General features: G+C 38.3%; 1 protein-coding gene across 1 annotated transcript in view; it reads left to right on the forward strand.

Moving 5' to 3' along the window:
- The window catches only part of NEGR1 (neuronal growth regulator 1), an 811,656-nt gene that overhangs the window by 314,736 nt on the left and 475,445 nt on the right, over positions 1 to 21,475 (forward strand). The window contains exon 2 of the mRNA XM_003784223.3: positions 11,889 to 12,121. Coding sequence (XP_003784271.1) covers positions 11,889 to 12,121 — 233 coding nt within the window. The remainder of the gene's footprint in view (positions 1 to 11,888; positions 12,122 to 21,475) is intronic.

Raw genomic sequence — 21,475 nt, forward strand, 5'->3', positions numbered from 1 at the left:
GAATTCTGACCTTGAGAGATCATTAGTCCTGGGGGTGGGAAGAATTCTGACCTTGAGAGATCATTAGTCCTGGGGTTGGGAAAACAGGAAGCTATCTGGCTAGGGCAGTTCCAGCCAGAAACTCATGGCTGAAATTTCAGCTTTTTCTAAATCACAGTGGAATTTTACATCCCTTGGAGGCACTTGCTTTCCTGAGCCAGCCGGGCACTGAGATATGACAGGGCCAGCTGTCCACTAGATGCTGCTGCTGGCTGGATCCTCTACTGAGAAAAGCATCGATGTTTAGGGAGAGTCTGGTACTGTCTGTGGGAAAAATGCTCAGATGAAATTTTAAATTGTACGTTGGTTACATATTCAAATTTCAGTATTCGTTATGATGCTTGTAAGTCCAAATGTTTATTTTTACATCTTGTCCATCTCGGACCAAATGTCTCAGCTCTCTCTCTCTCACTCACATACCCCTCTTGAAGCAGAAAATCTTTAACAATAACCGAAGAGTTGTTCATAGAAAAAGAATATGTTTTTGAATTTCTCAAAACTAGGAAAACCTGAGACCAATACACATATCTAAAAGTAAATATTTAGAATTTATGGTTATTGGGTTAAAACATTCAAATGTACTTTCATGTTGAGTAAAAACAAAGGATATTCAGGTTCGTGGAATTTAGCAAAACGAATAGGGCCCTGTTATTGATTTCAAGATGCAAGATGAATAATGTTAATGGACTTATCTGTGGAAAATTACAGTATAGCCTGATCTGCCCCATTTTTGTTGTGTTCATAATAGATTTCAAGCAACTTTAGACATGGACTGAACACAGAATGCAGTGAAAAGACTTTTAAGCAATTGTATTTAAAAGGTTCATGTTTTTCATAGAGATTGTCCTTCAATAGTACTTTCAATCTGTAAACTAATACTCCAGGGATTCTCACATGTATTATCTGTTTTTCCTGTCTCTAAGTAAATAAGAAGTGAAGATTGAAAGGGGGGAAAAATTAGAGGCAAATATGCTGATAGCTGAACAGTAGAAAAAGATTAAATAGTAGAAAAAGAAAAAACAACATTCTGTCAGCAAATACATTTAGCATGAAAACTTTCCAGTGGTTATGCAGGGACAGATGGTCTTAAGCAATCTCTTGATCTTAAATTCTCATGCATGTTCTTTCCTTAACGGGACCTGCTCAGATTGGTTCTGTGGTCATGCCCATCCCAGGCTCTACCCCTGGACTCAGGTACCACCTTTCACAAAACCTCCTGGACATGAAGAATCATATCACAGACCATGGCCAAGGCGTAATGCGTCTGGGTGATAAGACAAAGAGTGTGTTTGATCCATTGACGTCAGTGCAGACCCGGTGGGTAGTATGGTTGGTGGCTCCTGGGTCACAAAGACATTCTCCAATTTGCATCCAACACATCAGTCTCATAGTTTCCATCGATAAAAACAAAATCTATGAAGAATTAATTCCAACTCCTGATTCATTTAAGCGAAAATCTAACTCACTAGAATATGTAAGTTTGTCCTTGTTCTACATAAAAACGACTTCATTAACATACCATTAACCATGTAAAGTAAAATATATCTTTACTGCTTATGAAGATGTGTGATATATAGGATTGGATCTAATATATATTATTAATAATTAAAAAATGACTTAGAATATTTATTTCATGGGGATTTGTATGGCCACAAGACTTACTTGAATTCAAATTAATATGTTTAATTTTACAGCAGAGAAAATAAGGTATTAGTAAATGGCTTTAAAGAATAAAAAAGATTGAATATAATTTAATTATGTGGCAGAAATGGAATATTTGGCGTAAAAAAAGAACTAATGTAGCATTTCTTTATAGTAGAGTTTGCTCAACTTTTCAAAAATGGCTGTTAGCAAACACCAAATCATTATTATTTAAATTTCTTTGAACACTTTTAAATGTGAGAAATAATAGTTTTGTTTTAAAATGGCTATATATATATATATATATGAAGAAAAAATTATAGGTTTGCAAGAACCTCAGGTTATGATGGAAAAAATTTGGGTGGCAATTTTAAAAAGCTCAAAGGTTTGCATAGTCCACAAAATTATTTTATGGGCTATAAAAGCAAAAAGAAAATTAGGAATCCTTTACTTCATATAAATAGGCTCGGGAAGACCGCTGTGCTCTTTCAGTGTCTGCAGAGAGATTTACAATCGTATCTTGTATTTATGAGGAGAGATAACCCATAAAATCTTATATAAAAATATTAGTAAAATATTAATATTTATAGTACATTTTATAACTTTATAAACCTGTCTCCCAAGCATAGCCTATTTGAGCTCTTCCCAAAATAAGAGTCACTTCTATTATCTCTATTTTGCAAATAATAGAGCTTTTATAGATATGGAATTATTTGCCCAAAACAATTGCTAGTAAACCAGGGAGTTGATTTCTATATATAAGTTTTGAGACCTGACCTTATATAACTTAAAAATACACACACACACACACACACACACACACACACACATGCACACACACACACGCATGCATATATGTCTGACACTAAGGCTGTCTTTTTCTCCCTGTTTTTCTTGTACGATGAGAAGGCATTGAGAACACACACACAGACCAATGCACACACGTCTATGGACGTTCGAGGAGGGTAAATGGATGAAGTACTTTGACACTGAGCCATGTGTAGACTTAATTCTAGGAGCCAGCCGCCTGCCTGACAATGTAGATGGGGGAAGTCTGGCAGGGTCAAGCCAGATGCCGTGAATGCCTCTTTCCCCCTTCCTCTAAGTATATTTGTAACCCAGTGTTTTCTGTGTTTAGTGGTGGTAACAGTATTGTTTTTAAACATGACACTAACCACGAGAAGTTAGGGTGATAATGTTTAACCTTAATCGCACACTCACAGCATACCTAGCTCCATCCTAAACAATTATGCAAACTGATTAACTTCATCCTTATCATAATTGTGTCAGATCAACCCTTTTCCCTGCACTGACTCCATCTCACTGGTGAGAAGGCCAAGGTGAACGGAGGTGCCCTGGGTCCCACACCTGCTACCCAGGAAGATGACATTGGAAGCCCAGTAAAGTGTCATCACTGTGCTATGCAATTTGCTAAGGAAAATATAATAATGAAAAATTATTATTTTTTAAAAGAGGTGGCACCTGTGGCTCACAAGAGGAGGGCGCTGGCCCCATAAGCCAGAGGTGGCGGGTTCAAACCCAGCCCCGGCCAGAAACTTCAAAAAACAACAACAACAACAACAACAAATTAGCAAACTCTAATTTGATATTATTTTAAACTTTTAACATCTTATGAGAAAGTGTAATCGGTTTACATTTTTTTTGCAGAAAGCCAGGTTGGGGGGGGGAATCTACATTATTTTTTTTTTCCTTTGGGGTATACCACTTTTTTTAAGGCATAGCTCATACTGATTTACAATTTATTCTATTTTCTCAAGAGAAGACAGATAAATATGGGTTAATGGCTACTTTAGTTAATGGTTGCAAGGCTAGCTTTAATTAGTTGTGCTATGTAGCCAGTCTTTATTCATAAAATAAAATTTGTGCTCAGAATATTTTTATTAGAAAAAAATACAAAAAGGAAATCTCCAGCAGTGACCAGTGGGAATTTTGAAGATCATAAACAGCAGAGAGAAAGAGAGAGAATATTGATTTTGTTTTTCCAATGTCTGTAGTCAATGGTACTGTAAAGTAGCTTATACTTATTTTTGACAAAACAGAGGAGTGTAGAACTTTTCTGAATATCCACATCAAGCCTTTAATTTTATCCTCTCGATTTACAAATTGAAGACTTGAATGACTTAAGCATAAAGGGGTTTGATGGAAGGGAATTGAGTCGCTGGTATGATTTTGAGACTCCCTCATTGTTTGATTCCTTGTTTGGGGACTCAGGGGTAGACATTGGAATAAAAACCTTTGTTGGGAGCCCAGAGCTTGAGCTCAGCCACTTCTCTGGCCCTGATGTATTCCCTCTCTGACCGCTATTATAAACACCTCCTGCACGCATTTTGAATGTACTGTTCCTTCCCTGTATAGCTCCTGGGGTGAAAGTCCAGCTTCTCCAGAAAGCAGCTGCCAGGGAGACGCAGCACAGACCCAACTTCCCCCACGGTGGTTCAGAGCGCCTGCCAGTTAACAAAAACCTAGAAGCCCTTCCCGATCAAACATCTCACGCTCCAGCCCACGTGAGAGAAAGCAAGCTGGTTTAGTTGAATCCAAAAATTAAAATGTAGAAATGGCAAAGAGGTTTCCAACTGGATTCAAATCCAGTGGACGAAGCAGCCCTGAAACAATTCAAATGCGAGCGGTTCTTCCTTTCCATCCTCTCCTCTGTCAAGGGCTCTGAGTTCCCACCTGCGCTGTTCCTGCGGCACCCCCAGGCCTCTCCCAAGGCCTTTGTGAGGGAGAAGGAGACCACGTATTAGTAAAACTATTTCCCATGTCTCTGAGCTCACAGTAATCATTCTGCAAATGATGAAATGTTTTACTATTATTTGGAAAAGATGATGACAATTAGACTTTTGCCACTCACACTTTGGTGGTGTCTTTAATCACAATGTATAGGATGTCTGTCTTTCTCTACATTTCCTTAATAAATGCTGATTTCCATGTTGCATTGTTACTTATAATTCAAGTATCCTATTTAGATCAAGTATTTGCCATTACCACTTCGAAACACAGATGTATTTTTTAACATGGAAGCCTGACTTACATGAGTCAATAAGAAGATTAAGATAAATCAATTCGTGGTAAATTATGGTTTAATTATGAGTTAAATGAGTGATTTTAATGTCTGTAATGTGACGAATCCAAATATATCTGAATGATTTCCCATATATTGAGGTTGGACATATGTGTATATTTTTAATTGCAGAATGATAGAAGCTAAATTAAGCATTTAATGAGATGAAGGGTTGGAATATATTCTAACACTTGAATACATGAAAGTTGATAATTTTTAGGAAACTATTAGGTATAGTTCTCCATAAAAACATTTTACAAACCTTTTTTTTCAGTATTTTTTTTATTTAACTTATATTAAAAATATTTAAGATGTTTAAGAATTTAGGCTTACAATTAGACAGTAGCTAATAACTTTGAATCTTTCATTTGAGATAATTTAAAAATAACTATTATCTCAAAGAAGTGCTAGAGTGAATTAGGCAGCCATAGAATTCTTCCACAAAACGAGCAATCATTTTTTTTAAATTCTGCACAAGAAATAAAAGATGCCAGCATGGCACAATTATCATTCTAAAAGTGAATCTGCACGTTTTATGAATATTATTTTGGTACTTGAGTCTGGAGGTTTAGTGCAATTGCGTCTCAATGATGTCATTTCCGTGCATTACAAATGTCAATACATCAGCCAGTCACCCGTGGGGCAGCCACTCTTCTCCACCTCCCTGTCTTCACTGTGAAATGGGCATAATGATGGTAATGGCAGTCCCTTCCTCTAGGGGCCTCTGTGAGGGTGGAACGCAGGATACAGGTAATGTGCTGAGGACAGCGTTTACAGGACAGTATTATCTACACGACAGGATGGAGCCGCTCCCTGTAGGAGTGCATGTCCCCTTAAGATAGCACCTGAAATACGTTTTAAAATCTAGTTCTTTTCATCAATAAGGTTACTTCGTTAACTAATTGAAGCTCATTGGACACATTGCTAATATTATAGATGGCCCACCACCCTTGAGAGTCTCCTACTTAACCCCTCCTGCCGAAATGGAAGGACCATCAAAATAATTTTTGTTTCAGAGTAGTTGTGAGAGGGAACTTAAAATATTAAGCCAAACATAATTTATATAAAATAATATTACTTAGGAAATATTCATGTTACATAACAATATAATGTAAGTATTATACACACATTCATAGTACAGATCTAGGAAATAAATGTGATTAAACTTGCTAAGAGGAGAGTGCCTTAAAAACAAAGATGGGTAGAAGAAGGGACAGAAATTATTCTGTTCCATTTAACCTCAGTTTTACTTCTGTTATTTCATTTTGTCCTTGAACTCAGGCTATTGGAACTTTCATTGTGAGAAGAATTAGCATGGAGATTATATGTGTAAGATTCTGAATTTTTTAAAGTGCTTTTGAAAGTTTTCTTTCTGTCAAAATTAGGACTTTCTGTTAAAATGAAGAGACAGCTGTGAAGGTGGCTGGCCAATCCCTTCCTAGGAATATTATTTTCACATGGTTTAGCTTTGAATCCGAGAGAAAATGTACTTCTTTTCTTCTTTTATTAATTAGTGCTTTTAATAGGAGCTTTCATTAATCAACATGTCTTGAGAAAAGCTGGTCTCTTTCCTTGGAGCTGAATAAATTCTGCTGCTTAGAATACTGGTAATGGTGCCAGTACTTATATTTTTGGAATGTATGACAAGGATTGGATACACAAAAGGTTCTAGGGAAAAGAAACTGTATGAACATTGTAAAACTCATGTCATGTTTGACTGCTACAGTTACAAGGGATAAAAGATACGATACACAAGGTGACAGACATTATTGGTGCGTGTTGATTATTACAATTTTAATGTAGATTTTTCTTGCTTGAAATGAGTATACATATTTCTGGCACCCTCTGTATAAATGGAAAGGGATCATTCCTCAGCAGCCACAGGCTTTTTCTTAACAGAGCTTTAGAAAAGAAGAACCCAAATATGTTAATTTCCACTCCATTCTCTAACGTCTGCTTTTCCGATTTAATCACCACAGGAAAGGGAATCACGAGCAGTCTGTGGAACTTGTCCTAACATCACTTTGATCAGCTAGAAGCCCGTCAGATCGGACTTCATACCACCAAATAGAGACCTGCCCAGAGTGCAGTGACATCACTTAGAAGCAAGTTCCTTAAAGTAATGTAGAAGCAGCAACACTGGCCTTATTAGTGAAGCATTAGCTACCTGGAGCCTGGGTTTATAGAATTAACAACTAGGAAATGAAAGACACTATGCATGCTATTTTCTACACATTTTTCAATAGCCATGTGTTTAGAACTATGTGGAGAAAACGTCCGAGTGATTGAAAATGTAAGTACTTAACCTGGTATTTGGTGTGGAGTTACTGCAGCTCATGGTTGACGGCTATAAATTTCACCTGCATTATTCATCTCCCTAAAAAGTAGGTAGTCTAACAGATTTTTAGGTGGAAATAAAAATCACTTCCAAGAAAAGCCATGCCATGCCCAACTGAAGGATATATTTATTATGAGCATTTTTATTCAGATCATTTCACTGTCTACACTTCAAGAGAACCTAAGATCAATAGCTACTGGAATATTCCATTCTGATTCCAGAGAAGAAAAAGATATGAGTTTGTGTCCAGAGAACTGTTATTCCACCTTACCCACATTGATGATCTGATTATCGTAACTTCACCAACTTCTTTACTCTACACAGAGAGGATCCTTCAGCCCGCTGCTGTCCAGCTCTAGAACTGCACAGCACAGTCAAGAGACAGACGGTGGTCAGGAGAGCAGGTGACAGGGTTTGTTGCAGGCACAACCTGCCACTCAGTCCTTTTGTTTCTTCATCTATAAAAATGAAGATAAGAGGAGCACCTGTTATCCTATTAGGAGCACCTATTACATAACCCTGCTTCGTAGGGTTATGTAAGAATTAAGTAAGATAGTAAAGGTGAGGTAGCCGGCAGACCACCTGTGGCATTACCAAGCAGAATGTTTCTGAAGTGTAGGGTCAAATGTTGCCTTTCTTTCCTTTTCTTCAAGAGCTTTTGTGTGTGAATGATTTGCTCCCTGCACCTGCCCACCTCTGCGCCTCAGTTACCACACTGTTCACTCAACTCTGAGCTCAATTCCTTACCTGTTATCTCAGACTGTTTAGCACAACCTCTGTGTGGTGCAGAAGGTAGTATTTGTGCTGTGTGTGTTTGCGTTTTATTATATGATATTGTAGTGTATGTGGGCGTGGCATTTCTTTTCCCAACTAGAGTGCAATTTGGGAATTTTGATACATGTTAGCATATTACCTTTTTCCCAGATGTACCTTAATTTTTGCTGTCACAGATTTTCTCAACAAACATTTATATTCATTGTCCATCACATGTAGACCCTTGGAATACATAGAAGTGACCACATACACCCTTGTAAGATGCACCAGAGGTGTGGTCCCACCAAGAATATGAATGTCTTAACACAATAACTAAGAAAACGCTGTGAAGGCTATGTTGACCAGTTTGATGAAAGCATTTCAGATTGTTTGTAAAACCAGCACATTGTACCCCGTGATTGCATTAATGTACACAGCTATGATTTAAAAAAAAAAAAAGAAGTAACCACATAGAATTCCTGGATCTTGCAGTGAAGAGAGGTGGACAGAATCAATCAATTAGATAATGTGTCTAAAGGGAGTGTTGGCAACAGTGGGGTTTTTTTGCTATTTAAATGCATTAAGTAATTCAGGGAAGACCTCAGGAAGATACGAAACAAGAGACAAAACCTCTGGGGGGAGAAAGTTCCAGGCAGAAGAAACAGCAAATGCAAACTTCCAAGGCCAAAGCCTCCTGACTGGCTGGAATTCCGCCCAGGTTGGTAGAGCAGAGTCAGTCAGGGTCAGCAGTGAGAGGTAAGGGCAGGAGAACATCCATGCGCCAGATTACGTGGGGCTATGTTGGCCTCTGTGAAGTCTAGAGTTGTTTTATGAATGAGACGGGGAGGCTTGTGGTTGATGATGAGCTGTTTTAAGTCTAAAACCTTCATTCTGAACATTGTGGGAAGAATAGACCTGGTTATTGGGGTCAAGGGCAGGAGCCAGAGACTCCGAGGCCATTACCATAATCCAATGGTGATGACAATTTGATGACTACAGTTTCCACTTCCCATTCTGCATGATGGAGAATCATAGACGTGCTTTACCATCCTCGCTAATTATAAATTAGTATGGGCCGGGATCACAACAAATTTATGTTGGTCAACACCAGAATTTTTAAATCAAGAAAATAAAGTTTTGGTACTCTCTACTGGCTGTCATTCCTCCCCCATCCCACCCTACACTGTGTCCCTCTCCCCCTTACAGAATTCCTCACTACAGCACACAGGGGTCAAGCACTGTGCCTTCATGTTATAAAGGAAAAAAATTAGGGTGGAGGTGAAAACAAAACAGAAGTTATAAAGTAGAAGGCGCAGTCCCTATTCTCAAGGAATCTCTACATCAATAATAATGATAAAAACAAACTAAACGTGTGTGTGATCTAGTTCATACCTGTTATAGTCACCTCATACTTGACCTGAAAACTACATACATTTTCTATACATATATGGTTTTGTAAAATAGAAATCTATGCTTGGGCCTTGCTATTTCCAATTAATAAAATTTCATATGTAGTATTTGGGTTATTTAACTCTAACTCAGTAGTACAGCATGAGAATCATCTTACAGACATCCAAGGTCCTTTTTCTTTCTGAGTCAAAGATATTCCTAATGTATATCTTCAAAAGCTTTTGGGTTAGAACCAGTGGCAATTATGAGATCTAGTTATCCAAGCAAAGGAGACAGAAAGGATTCCTTTTCACTTTTATTTTTTCAGAGTGAAGCTCTTAAATTCTATTCATTGTGCTAAGACTGCTGGTTAATCTCTGCAGGTTTCCTGACACCCCTCCCCCTCCCCAATGAAGGTAAAGCTCCTGCTGCCTCTAGGGAAAGGAAAGTGTCTGGCTGAGTGCTCTAAATCAGACTTTCATGGGAAAATATCCACTAATAATTAATTTTCTGCTTGCTTTAGAATAGGACAGGTTAAGCAGTTGGTCACATTCCGTAAATAAGAAATTACTTGCAGTAATTTCCGCAACATTCTAATCACTGTGCCATTCCTGAAACCTATTTTAAAAGTCTTTGATCTGCATTATGGTGGAAAGGACATTGAATGTGGAAGGACTGGCTGATGCATTCAACTTTCCACCTGCTAACATGGTGGCCCAGCCTAGTCATTTCCCCTAAACGTCTCTATTTATTCCTCGTGATGAAGCACATAGCAATCCACACCCCACAAAGCTGTTATGAACGCTCAATAGAAAAACAGACAAAAGCCACAAATACAGGGGTCACACTTTAAACCTCCGATGAACCCAGATACTAGATGGCACAGTAGAATCATCACTGTCCTAGAGTGGAGTTTCAGAGTTCTATCCTGTGCCACAAAATGTCATCCTGTGAAATGGGAAATACGACCCCTCTTTCTTTTTCTGCATGTTAAGGATTACAATAAACGGTAACTGTTTAATTACATAACTGAAGGGCTTTATTTTCTTCATTAAATACATCTACAAACGCTGTGCAGTTGGCAGTGACCTTTAGGAATTCTCCCGGTTTGGATTCTGTGGGTGAGGAAGCAGAGTCAGGCTCTGCAATGCTCCTGCTCCTACTTTTCCACCCTCTGATTAGTTTTATACTTTGACAGCGTCTACCCTGTTGTGTTCAGCTTGCAATTTTGTAGCAATCTGAAACACTGTGTTCAATCCCCCAAGGTGTTCTGTGGAAACTGTCAAACTATTCCCATGTATGTGTGTTTTCATTCTGTAGCTGTGCTTTGTACTCATTTAAGAAACCGGTGTTTAATTTGTATCAGGACGTTTTCAAGATGAAACACAGAATTCCAGGCCTCAGCAAAATCACTGGTATATGACCACAGCCTTCTGTTCCAAATCTTAGTATGCCTGAATTCTATTAAATGCAAAGCAGTGTTTTTGAATATTGCTGTAGAATATGACTGAATGAATAGCTTCAAATTTGGCCTTAAAATCTACAAATTGTTACACGCTCGCCATCATCGTCTGGGTGGGGTATATCCTTCCAATTTCCACTCTCATCCCTTTGCCCTATGTCCCATGCTTGTCTGAGCTCCCTTCAAAGGCCTGGCTCTGATGCCTTAATCCTGGGCTGTCCACATGCAGCCCCTCTGTCTAAAAGGCCGTGTCCTGTGCTCCTGTCCTCTTCATCTCGGGCATTTCCTGTTCCAGAAAGGCTTTCTTTGCACCCCAATATCCTTTAAGAATCAAGTAACTTTCTTTTGTCTCCCGTGCATCTTGTGCATGATTTTTCCAAAATATTCTTCTTTCTGGACAATAGTAATTGGTTTTGTTGGCGGTCTTCCCCACTAGACTAAAACTTTTAGAGAGCAAGGGTAGAAGATATCTGACCCCAGAAACAGGTGCTTTATTTATAAATGTTTGCTGGATAAATGGATGCTTCTCGAACAAACCATTTGTCACTTGATTGAAAAGGCAGAAAGTACATGTTACTAAAAGCATCATATTAACTTAGATACAGTTAATTATGACAATGATCAGTAAGCACAGTTTACCATTTTATTAATGAAATACAGATAATAATATCAGTGTACACGCTCACCACTCTGTAAATTCAAGTTTTTCATTAAATAAATACGTATATGTCTATTACTTGCTTTCTGCATTTGGTACAGCATGTTCAGAATCATAGTGGGTCGAGCAGGTCTAACTGATCGACCTTTACTACTTCTTAAAATTTTAATCAACGAAATTGTTGTAATGTTGAAAATTGTTATTGGAACTACTTTAACTTCTTTTAGATTTATTTCTCATGCACACAGAATAAAATAATGATTTTGATTAGCTTTGAATTGAAATGCACACACACAGGTTTAATAAAAATGACAAAACTGGGCACTAGGATTTTTTCCCTTTTTCTGGGGAATGGAAAACAGACCAGTGTCAAATGTCATGCGTTCATGTCCCCTGGTTTTATTTCTAATATTTGCATTTGGTGCTGAGCCATTATTATTCAGCAAAAACAAATAACATTTAGCACAAAAGCAGTGTCTCTCATTTTTATTTTGATTAATAGTGTTTTGTCTCATGTAATTTGTAGGTGTTATTTGGAAGATGGAGCTTCAAAGGGTGCCTGGCTGAACCGGTCAAGTATTATTTTTGCGGGAGGTGATAAGTGGTCAGTGGACCCTCGAGTTTCAATTTCAACATTGAATAAAAGGGACTACAGCCTCCAGATACAGAATGTGGATGTGACAGACGACGGCCCGTACACGTGTTCCGTCCAGACTCAGCACACACCGAGGACCATGCAGGTGCATCTAACCGTGCAAGGTAGGCGTTTTCAGAGCTGTTAGGTAGTGAAGCCTGTGTTTAGGAGTGCTTAGTGTTTAGGGACCAAAACGATTCAGAAGCAACTGACTAGTCTTGAGTCAATGTTGAAATATACGTTGTCATTGTCTTAAGGGATTTGTGTTTCTAGGTGTTATTAAGCATAATAGGTATTATTCAGATGCTCAGTTACAAACATCAAGAAATATCCATGAACACCACATTACAATACCTTTCTTTCTTTCTTCCTTTTCTTTTTCTTTTTCTTTCTTTCTTTCTTTTTTTTTTTGAGACAGAGTCTCATGTTGTTGCTCTTGGTAGGTAGAGTGCTGTGGTGTCATTGCTCACAGCAACCTTAAACTCTTGGGCTCCATGATTCTGTGACCTCAGCTGCCCATGTAGCTGGGACTACAGGTGCCTATCACAATGCCTGGCTATTTTTAAAGAGGGAGTCTTGCCCTGGCTCAGGCTGGTTTCATGCTCCTGAGCTCAAGCAATCTACCTGGCTCAGCCGCCCAGAGTGCTGGGGTTACAGATGTGAACCACAACACCCGGCCTCACGTTGTCATATTTGTATATTATTCTTTCTATGTCTTCCTTTAAATCACCCCTGAAATAAATCTATGAGAACCCCTGATTGATACATTAACATAAATCTTTGAGACCTTATGATATATTAAAGTATTAGGACTTTTCGGAATATAGATGGTAATGCTTTAAAAGCAATTCTCTAACCTTCCAGTACTCTGTCTCAATCCAACTTCTGTTCACTTTGACTGAAGTCACAGTGAACAATAGTGGCCTTTTAGAATAGGAGTGCTTTATTTAAATATAGAGTAATTGAAAGTATATGTGCACAATGCTTTACACGTTGATTCACTTTCAGTCGATCACAAATATTGCCAGCTAACTTTCAGTATCAAAATGCAAATGGAATCATAAAATTAGTTTCTCCTACACGCCAACATGTAAGAGCACATAAACTCCCAACACAAATTATTTTTAAGAAATACGCTATTATAATGCTAGGAGAATGAGAATGTTTACTTTTGCCTTTTTACCTTACCTTTTTGTGTTTTGTAAATTAGTCTTGTGTTGATTGTGTAGAAATATTATGCTCTGTGGAACCCAGAAATGACATTGCACTATTTCTAAGTAAAATTAGTAACAAATTACATGATAACGTGATACTGGTATATGTATTTTATTCCTAACAGGAAAGTTGAGTGCAGAAGTTAGTTGTACTATCTCGGAATTTGCCCTTCAATAAACGAAGGCTAAAAAATTAATTTAGGTACATTGCTGAGGCCCAGTATAGATTGTTAATCTATAATTTTATTAAATTTGTTAACAATGAGATTTATTTCCCTATATAAAGGTAAACTTAAATTTAAGCACAGATTCATTGGTTGGTGCAGTAAAAAAATTTAATTTTTTCATAAGGTTAAACTTCTTCTTGAAAAAAACTAATGTTAAGGAGGAAAGTATAAATTAAAAAACAAGTCAGAGAATTTCCTTACTAGTTTTTCTTATTACAGGTTATTGACAATGCAATGATGTTCCTTATTTGAAAGTGCCTTATGATAATATAATACAGTTTTCCTAACAGACCATCTTTATTCAGAGATTATTTAGGGACTGTAAGAGGTAGGAGTTTGCCAAGCTTCAGAAACGAACATGAGATCATTAGGAAAAAGCCCATTTCTTCTGTTATCCAGCCTAATCCTAGTCTCTGGTTTGATTCTGTGCCCTCCGACGTGAGTTTCTAGCTGAAAGACTATAAACGATTTTTATTATGTGAGCAAGAGTATGCTTGGATCATAACATATTCACGTAATTTAAGATACAGACATTTTGCTTGCACATTTTAAACGTGTAGGTTTAAATGACATATTTCTGAACAGTAAATGTCCCCTTTCTCTTCTTCCACTCTCTCATGTTCCTTCTTGGGCCTGTGATAAACCCTGCCAGGCACTTGTGTAACCCTCACAAGGTTTCCTTACAACTGTGGAATGCATTGAGTGTTTAGTACTGTTCATATTTTCAAAACTGTTAAGATATTATTTATTTGTTGGACATTTGATGATGATGAACTTTTGAGGCATTAGTAATGTTTTGTCAGCATATTATTTTTCTCTAGAAATGGCCACAGCTGTACCCCTGGAAGAAATGAGACCTGGTGTTCAGCAGATCAGTGAGGCAAAAATAATTACCATTTATCTATTGTACATTTCAAATAGCTAGAAGAGAATCATTGAATGTTCTTAACATAAAGAAAAGGTGAATAAGATAGTGGATATCCAAATTACTCTAATTTGATGATATCAGTGGATCAAAATATCCCATGTAACCTCAAAATACTCATAGGCAACACGTATTAATAAAACAATCAAACTGTTAGAAAGAAAAGAAAATCAATCTTTGTTATTTTGAAAGTATATAATTGGGTCAAATTAAAAGCTAAAAATTTTACAGTACTTATGAGCATAATTGCTTATCAGAAGTTGATTGGCATGTGGGCAGTTTTCCAATTAAATTAATAAAGTTCATGGGATACATTAATAGGCTTGTCAGTCAATTTAAGAATTAAATAAATGCCATGGAAAGTCAACCCCACTTAAGCTACATTTCCACACAAGGAACAGAAGTAAACTGATGGGTGCGTCTCTCCAGTCTCTGAATTTGTTTGATTATTTGATGCTCAGGCCTTCCTGGATAGTGTTGGAAGATGTGCTTTTTGCCTTATAATATGTCAATCCTTTATTCACCAAAAAAAGGAACTTAGCAGCTGGGGGTGATTGTATTAATCCCTGATGTCTAACACACCTTGGGGGGTAAAAGCAGAGACCCTCCTCAAAGGATGCAGCTACGCGCCCAAGGGGGAAAAAAATCACCATCTTAGAATTCCCTGAGTACGAAGATCGCCCATCTCTGCCACACCAGGCACTGACCATGGGGAATTTACTGGAGTTATTGATTTCTTATAGCAATTAATATAAATTAATGGAGTAATATGGGAAGAAAAACACACAAATAGAAGTTGAGAAAGCTGGATTCTAACCCTGATTTTGCCCTCATTAAAACGGATAATTATCAAGCCTCTCTGGACTGTACTTTCCTTATTTGAAAGAGGATTCAGATAAGTAGATTGTTAAAACTCATGCTAGTTTACAACAAAAACACAGATGACAAAAACAAAGAAATAAAAGCCCAAAAAAAAGTCCACTGTGATTATTTCCTTTTGACCTAAAAGGGGAAAAAAAGTTTTTAATTATTTAATATAAAACTTTAAAGGTATTCTGTAACTCACATTGAGCACATATACAATTTTTTTTTTTATTTGAAACCCAGATTTGTTCTATTGCCCTGGCCACAGTGTGGTGGCGTCATCTTAGCTCACTGCAACCTCAGATGCCTGGGCTCACATGGTCCTGCTGCCCAGCGTCCCCTGCCATGGGACCACAGGCGTCCACTACACACCTCGCTAATTTCTTCTACTTTTATTAAGACAAATGGAGTCTCGCTCTTGATCAGGCTACTCTGTAATTTCTGAGCTCAAGCAATACTCTTGTCTCAGCCTCTCAGAGTGTGAGGATTACAGGCATGAGCTATATACACAAAACAGTTTTACACATAGCCTCTTCTTGTATGTACTCCACAAGTATGTTTTATTTACCTTTATATTTTTCTTCATCAGCTGAGATGAGCAATCTAGGTACTCATGGAATTTTAACATTGTGATAAATTAGAGTTTGACCTTAAGGGGGTAGATATCGGCTAATGGACCATGTGGAAATACAATTGTTTTCATTACCTATATATAATATGGTGCTAAAAAATCAAGTTCCTAATTACTAAGTGTTTTAAATTCTGTTTCAACATTTACTAAGAGCAAACTTCCTTGATCATAAGTTAAAAAATATATATGTGTGTGTGTGTGTATATATATATATATGATATATATCAATGAGTGAGACTGGAAGACTTTGAATGAAGCCATAGCTCCATGTTACACTGCTATAATAAAAGGAATCATGAAATACAAAGCTACCAAGTCCAATATAGGACAGGCATGATACCGTGGTTCATATGTGCCCCCAATTTTCATGTGCCAGGAATATAATATGAAATGCAACAGTATTGGGAATTGGGGCCTAATAGGAGGTGATTAAGTCATGGGAACTCTGTCCCCATGATGGGTCAGTGTCATTGTCAAGGACGTAGGCTGTTGGTCATGTGCAAGTAGGCGTGCTCTGCAGTGGGTCTGGCGTCCTCTTGCTGCCTTGCTCTTGGGCGTGGCGTCTGTCTTCCACCGTGGGGTGAGCCAGCCCCCACAGATGCCAGGGCCATGCTCTTGGGCATTTTAGCCTCTAGAACTGGAAGCCAAATAAGTTTCTTCCCTTATAAATTTCCCAACTTGTGGGATGCTCTTCCAGCAACATAAAATGGATGAAGGCAAACGGTCCCTACTCTGAGTTCCCCGTAATGTCTGAAGTCTAATTTGTCTATATCACAGACACGCATGGGTGTTGTATATTAAACAAGTGCTTGTTAAATGTTTACCACTCAGCTCATGGCCTCTCAGGGAGATGTACCATAGGCTTCTCTAAGCAGAGTAGAAAGAGCCTTGGTTGGCACATAGCTTTCTATATGCAGACTAACTGCCCAGTGTCTTCAGCCTCCCAGGGCACTGTAATGTCCTCAGTGCCCCCGACTTGGCTGGAGTCTGGGATAGACGGAAGGCTCCACTTCCTTCTCCAGGATAATCTTGGTCTTCTAGCTGCTGGGAGTATATCCAGCAGACAGCATTCTTTCTCCTGCCCTTCTGGGGTTGGTCTCATCTAAAGAAAGCCACCTTGTCAAGGGCAGCCAACATCCAGGGGCTGAGTGAGGCAGGGTGTAAAGACCTTCCCTTTAAACCCACGGTAAGACAACTCCAATGGGTGGTGCCTGAGCAGCCTCGGACGGGCCCAGTCTGCCTGCAACTCAGCTGCGTGCCCTTCTCAGTCTCGTCTCCCTCCTTCTCCTTTCCCAGAGCGTAATTACAGGGTGTTCCTGAATAAACACTCTAAGTCTGAGCTCCATCTCGCTTCAGAGTCTGCTTCCCATACAGTCCCAAGTATGGCAGTGTCACAGCCTTGTCTCCGGCTTAGTCATTGCTTTGAGAAAGCTTTTGCCAAGTGGAAAGACAAGACATTCAAACCCCATTTATCATATCCGTCCCATTCTATGTGGAGAGGGATTTAAACACATAGCTCTGGCATACAGAGAAGTGTTCTGCACACCGAGATCAACAGGAGAAACAGAAGACAGCAGAGAAACAGAGGAAGAGTGGAACACAGAGGTGAGGGTCGAGCAGAAGATTTCTGTCATGACTTCTATGTAATTTCAGAGCTTGGTAAAAAAATATAGTCTTAAGATTTCTAGCAGCCAAAGCAGAAACAGGATGTGTTATTTATTTCATGGTCCGTAGGTTAAAACTTATTTTTCTCAGTACCCTGATTCTATTATTCAGATGAAGAAGCATTTTTACTTTGGGCCGTCTCGGAGTCACTGTGAGACGTAAGGGAACATCCCAGCGGTCACCGTGCAGTCCACACAGCCCTCACTCATACGGTTTTCCTTATAACACCTTTCAATAAAACCTGAAGTACAGGGAAGTAAAAAACCCAGAAATTTAAAAATAAATTCAACATGATGCCAGTCCAGTAACAAGGAGATAGCTTTTTGATTATCACTTTAATCTATGAATAAATTTTAAAGCCTATCTTTCCTAGGCAAACCTCCACAAATATTCTCTCTCTCAATGGGTCTTTGAATAGAAATTCAAGTGCAGATACTTCAAAGTTATACTAACCAATGGGTATCTGGAGAGCAATTATTCTGTGTGGCCACAAGGATAAAGCCATATTCTTTAAAGACCTGCACATCTGAATCTAATGTTAACATCCTTTTTATGAATATTAAAGCCTCGACAGGGCACACATCAGAAGGAAAGGATCCCATGCTCAGGTTCAGAAGCCCAGTTTGAGGTTCCTGGGTATAAACAACCTCCCAGAACACGAACCTGCCTTCCTCAAAAGACCCAAAGGGGGAAACAGCTGTATTGATCAAAGGCATGTCAAAATATCAGATAAGTTACAAAATCCAAGTCATTGTAGGAAACAGTGAGTCTGTCAACATTTCCCACAAGTCACAAAATGAAACCAAGGCAAATCATCCACACTGGGAAAGATTCTATGGAGCCCACAAATATCTGAAGAGTCATTGCCTTAATGCAATGTTGGCTCGGGACAAGGCTCTCACCCCGGCTTGTGTTCCTTTTTATTCAGGTTCTATTTCTACCTGTTGGGGAGATTAAGATTATATCAGGAACCCAACTTTGGACATGCCCTGAAATGCAAAGAAATGCACAAACACCCCAAACCCAGGCTTTTAATAATTTCAGCCTGGACACAATAAACTCTGAAATTAAAATGGCTTCATAATTTGGTAAGTGTCCTTACTCCACCCAAAGAACTTCTAGGTTTGAGCAATTTAACTTTGGTGCATCTGCAAGATTAAATTGTTGCAAAATATAATCTCAGATGGGAGGAAAAGATACTCGCTGGTAGAGTTACCCCCTAAAAATAGGAGGCCAGTCTCCCCAGGGTCCTTAGCTTTTGGTCTGTGGTCTTCATCTACTTTATACACATATCACTAGCTAGATAACAGGGAGAAATGACTGAGAACTTATCACACGTGACAGCACACACGTGGTGGCTGGCGTAAGAAAACGTATCACTTTCTAAAGTTCACTTAAAAGTGCTTTCAAACATTGAAGTTAAAAGTTACGTAGGCAGGAGTGTACCTACTCACCCCCATCCCCTCTGCAGGAATTTCTACCTGGTAGACCACGAATCAGTCCTTGCTCTCCCCGCTCACATTATGGTGCAGGCCCGGTCGGACCCAGGTTATTCTGAGCCCACACAGACTAATCAGTACCTGACTGCTGGGCACAGGATGAAGACCAGTTAAGTTCAATAAATGATAAAAATAAGACTACATTCATCCTTACAGATTGTCCCCACAGTAGCCCAGTGTTAACAATTGGAACCGGGTCTGAACACCCTTTTTTTCTATTTGTATTGATCTGTGATGTTCAGATTTGCAATTAATGAAGACAAGAATGTATTAGCACGTCAGAAGATAGGGCTTATTAGTTAACAGGGATGCCATTATACTCCCTGGGTGTTATATGTAGTAGAAAATATTAAATATGTTAAAATATGTGGAGTAGCATTACCCAGGTCTATAGAGGTAATGCTCTGACACCTGAACAGTTTAGAACAATTACGCCTAAGGGGAAGATTTTGGAAAACTACGTCTTTCTGGTGCCCTTCACCACAAAGTCAGCCCCACTCATCCATGGTTTGTGGCATACATTTGTTTAGGCAATGACATGATGTGTAATACTAAAAGAAATGCATTTTTCAGGTAGATAGTTTCAGTTTTCTTTTCACATAACCTGGGCTGGCTCATCTTGCTATCCTTACATGGAAAGATGTTTCAGCCTAGATTCTAGGAAATCATTACCTCATTCTGAGTATGCCGACATTAATTATCAGGTGAACGCAGCAGATCTCAATCTGCAGGTCACGACCCACGGGAACTATTTTAAAGGGCTGTGGCATTAGGAAGGTTGAGAACCACTAGATTAATGGTTTGGCTACTCTAGTCCATAAGAAATGAACTTAAGGGTGGCACCTGTGGCTCAAAGGAGTAGGGCACCAGCCCTATATGCCAGAGGTGATGGGTTCAAACCCAGCTCCAGCCAAAAACTGCAAAATAAATGAATAAATAAATAAAATAAGAAATGAAATTAAAGGGATTAATTTTATTGAAAGTTTCATTTGAATAGTCTTCTCTAGAATACACATTTTTCTATTCTTGTAAATATTCTTTCTTTTTACTTTTATGATCTTAAAGACAGATTATTAAGCATTATTATTCTGCAACTAAGATTTGAAAGGTAGTGAAAAGAGAAGGCATAGTGAAATAAATAGTATTTTCTTCCAAAAATTTTTCTCTGTAAGTATCATGATTATATTTTCCTACTCGAAAATTCATACATCAAGGCTTATAGTTTGTATAATAGAACAGCTGACATAAGGCAGTACTGTAAGTCAAGCCCGTCCTAAAACCCACAGTATACTTCTTACTACATGGAAAGGGAATAAATGAATAGATGGTATTTTCTTTTTTATTGGCTGGGGCTGGGTTTGAACCCACCACCTCTGGCATATGGGGCCAGCGCCCTACCCTTTTGAGCCACAGGTGCCGCCCTAGGTGGTATTTTCTTATAAGCTTTCAATGGGCAATTATTTGTTGAGGAGAGACAGGTAGGAAAGACTAAGGAAAGTGATGTTGATAGCAGCGATTGCACCTTGCCGGCTGCCATGCGATGAATCGCCCCTTTTCCTATAGAAGAACTTTACAAGTTAGTAACAGCAAGGGGAATAATATTGAGATTTCAGTAGGCATCTTTGCTAAGTAGGGAACTGAACCAGCAAAGCTAGTTCTTTGATGCCGTGGATCTGTTCCTGAGTTGGATAATATTTTGAGGAGATGACATAAGAGGGGAGAAATAATCAAGTAAGTGTATAGTTTGCAGTAAGGGCTGATGAGGAGCTCTGTTGCCCTCATTTAAGTTTTACATTTTGAATAACATTGTCAAGTATTAAATAAAATGATATCTGAGAATGGTTTACATAAGAATGAAGAGCAACATTGTGTATTATTCATTTTGAGAGTAAGTAGGACAATATTTTGGGTTTTGATGACATGTAATCCAAAATATAGTTTTTAAATAATTTAAAGTAATTATCTTTTTAAGCAAGATTTTGCAGCTCTTTTGAGTCCCATTGATGATTAATGACATTTATTCTCGTTTCTGAAGCACAGAGTTTCCCAAGTGTCTCAAAGCACATTCTGATCAGATTTTCAGTTTCCTGTAGTAATTCTTAGTATGATTTTATATATTCACCATAGAATGGTTCTATTTGCTGGCTATCCTGCAGAATCTTTATTTTGTTCTTTAAAAAATTTCAAAGAAAATAACTGTGTAAGTAACACATATCAAATCCCAGTGCAATGTACACGATCACTATGAAAATCTCTCTATAAATAAAAGATTACCAACTTCTAGCTGACCCATTTATTTGGAAAACATTGCAAATAAAATCTCACTGTGGTGAAATAACTTATCTTCTTGGAAGTCATTGTAATGAGATTTGTTCTGTTTTCTTTCCCAAATCATGTTTATAATTAAGATATCACTAAAGAAGCAATTAGGATTTTACTGTTTTCATTAGCTAA

The sequence above is a fragment of the Otolemur garnettii genome, unplaced genomic scaffold, assembly GCF_000181295.1.
Source record: "Otolemur garnettii isolate 467f Iridium unplaced genomic scaffold, OtoGar3 scaffold00010, whole genome shotgun sequence".
Taxonomy (NCBI): Eukaryota; Metazoa; Chordata; class Mammalia; order Primates; family Galagidae; genus Otolemur; species Otolemur garnettii.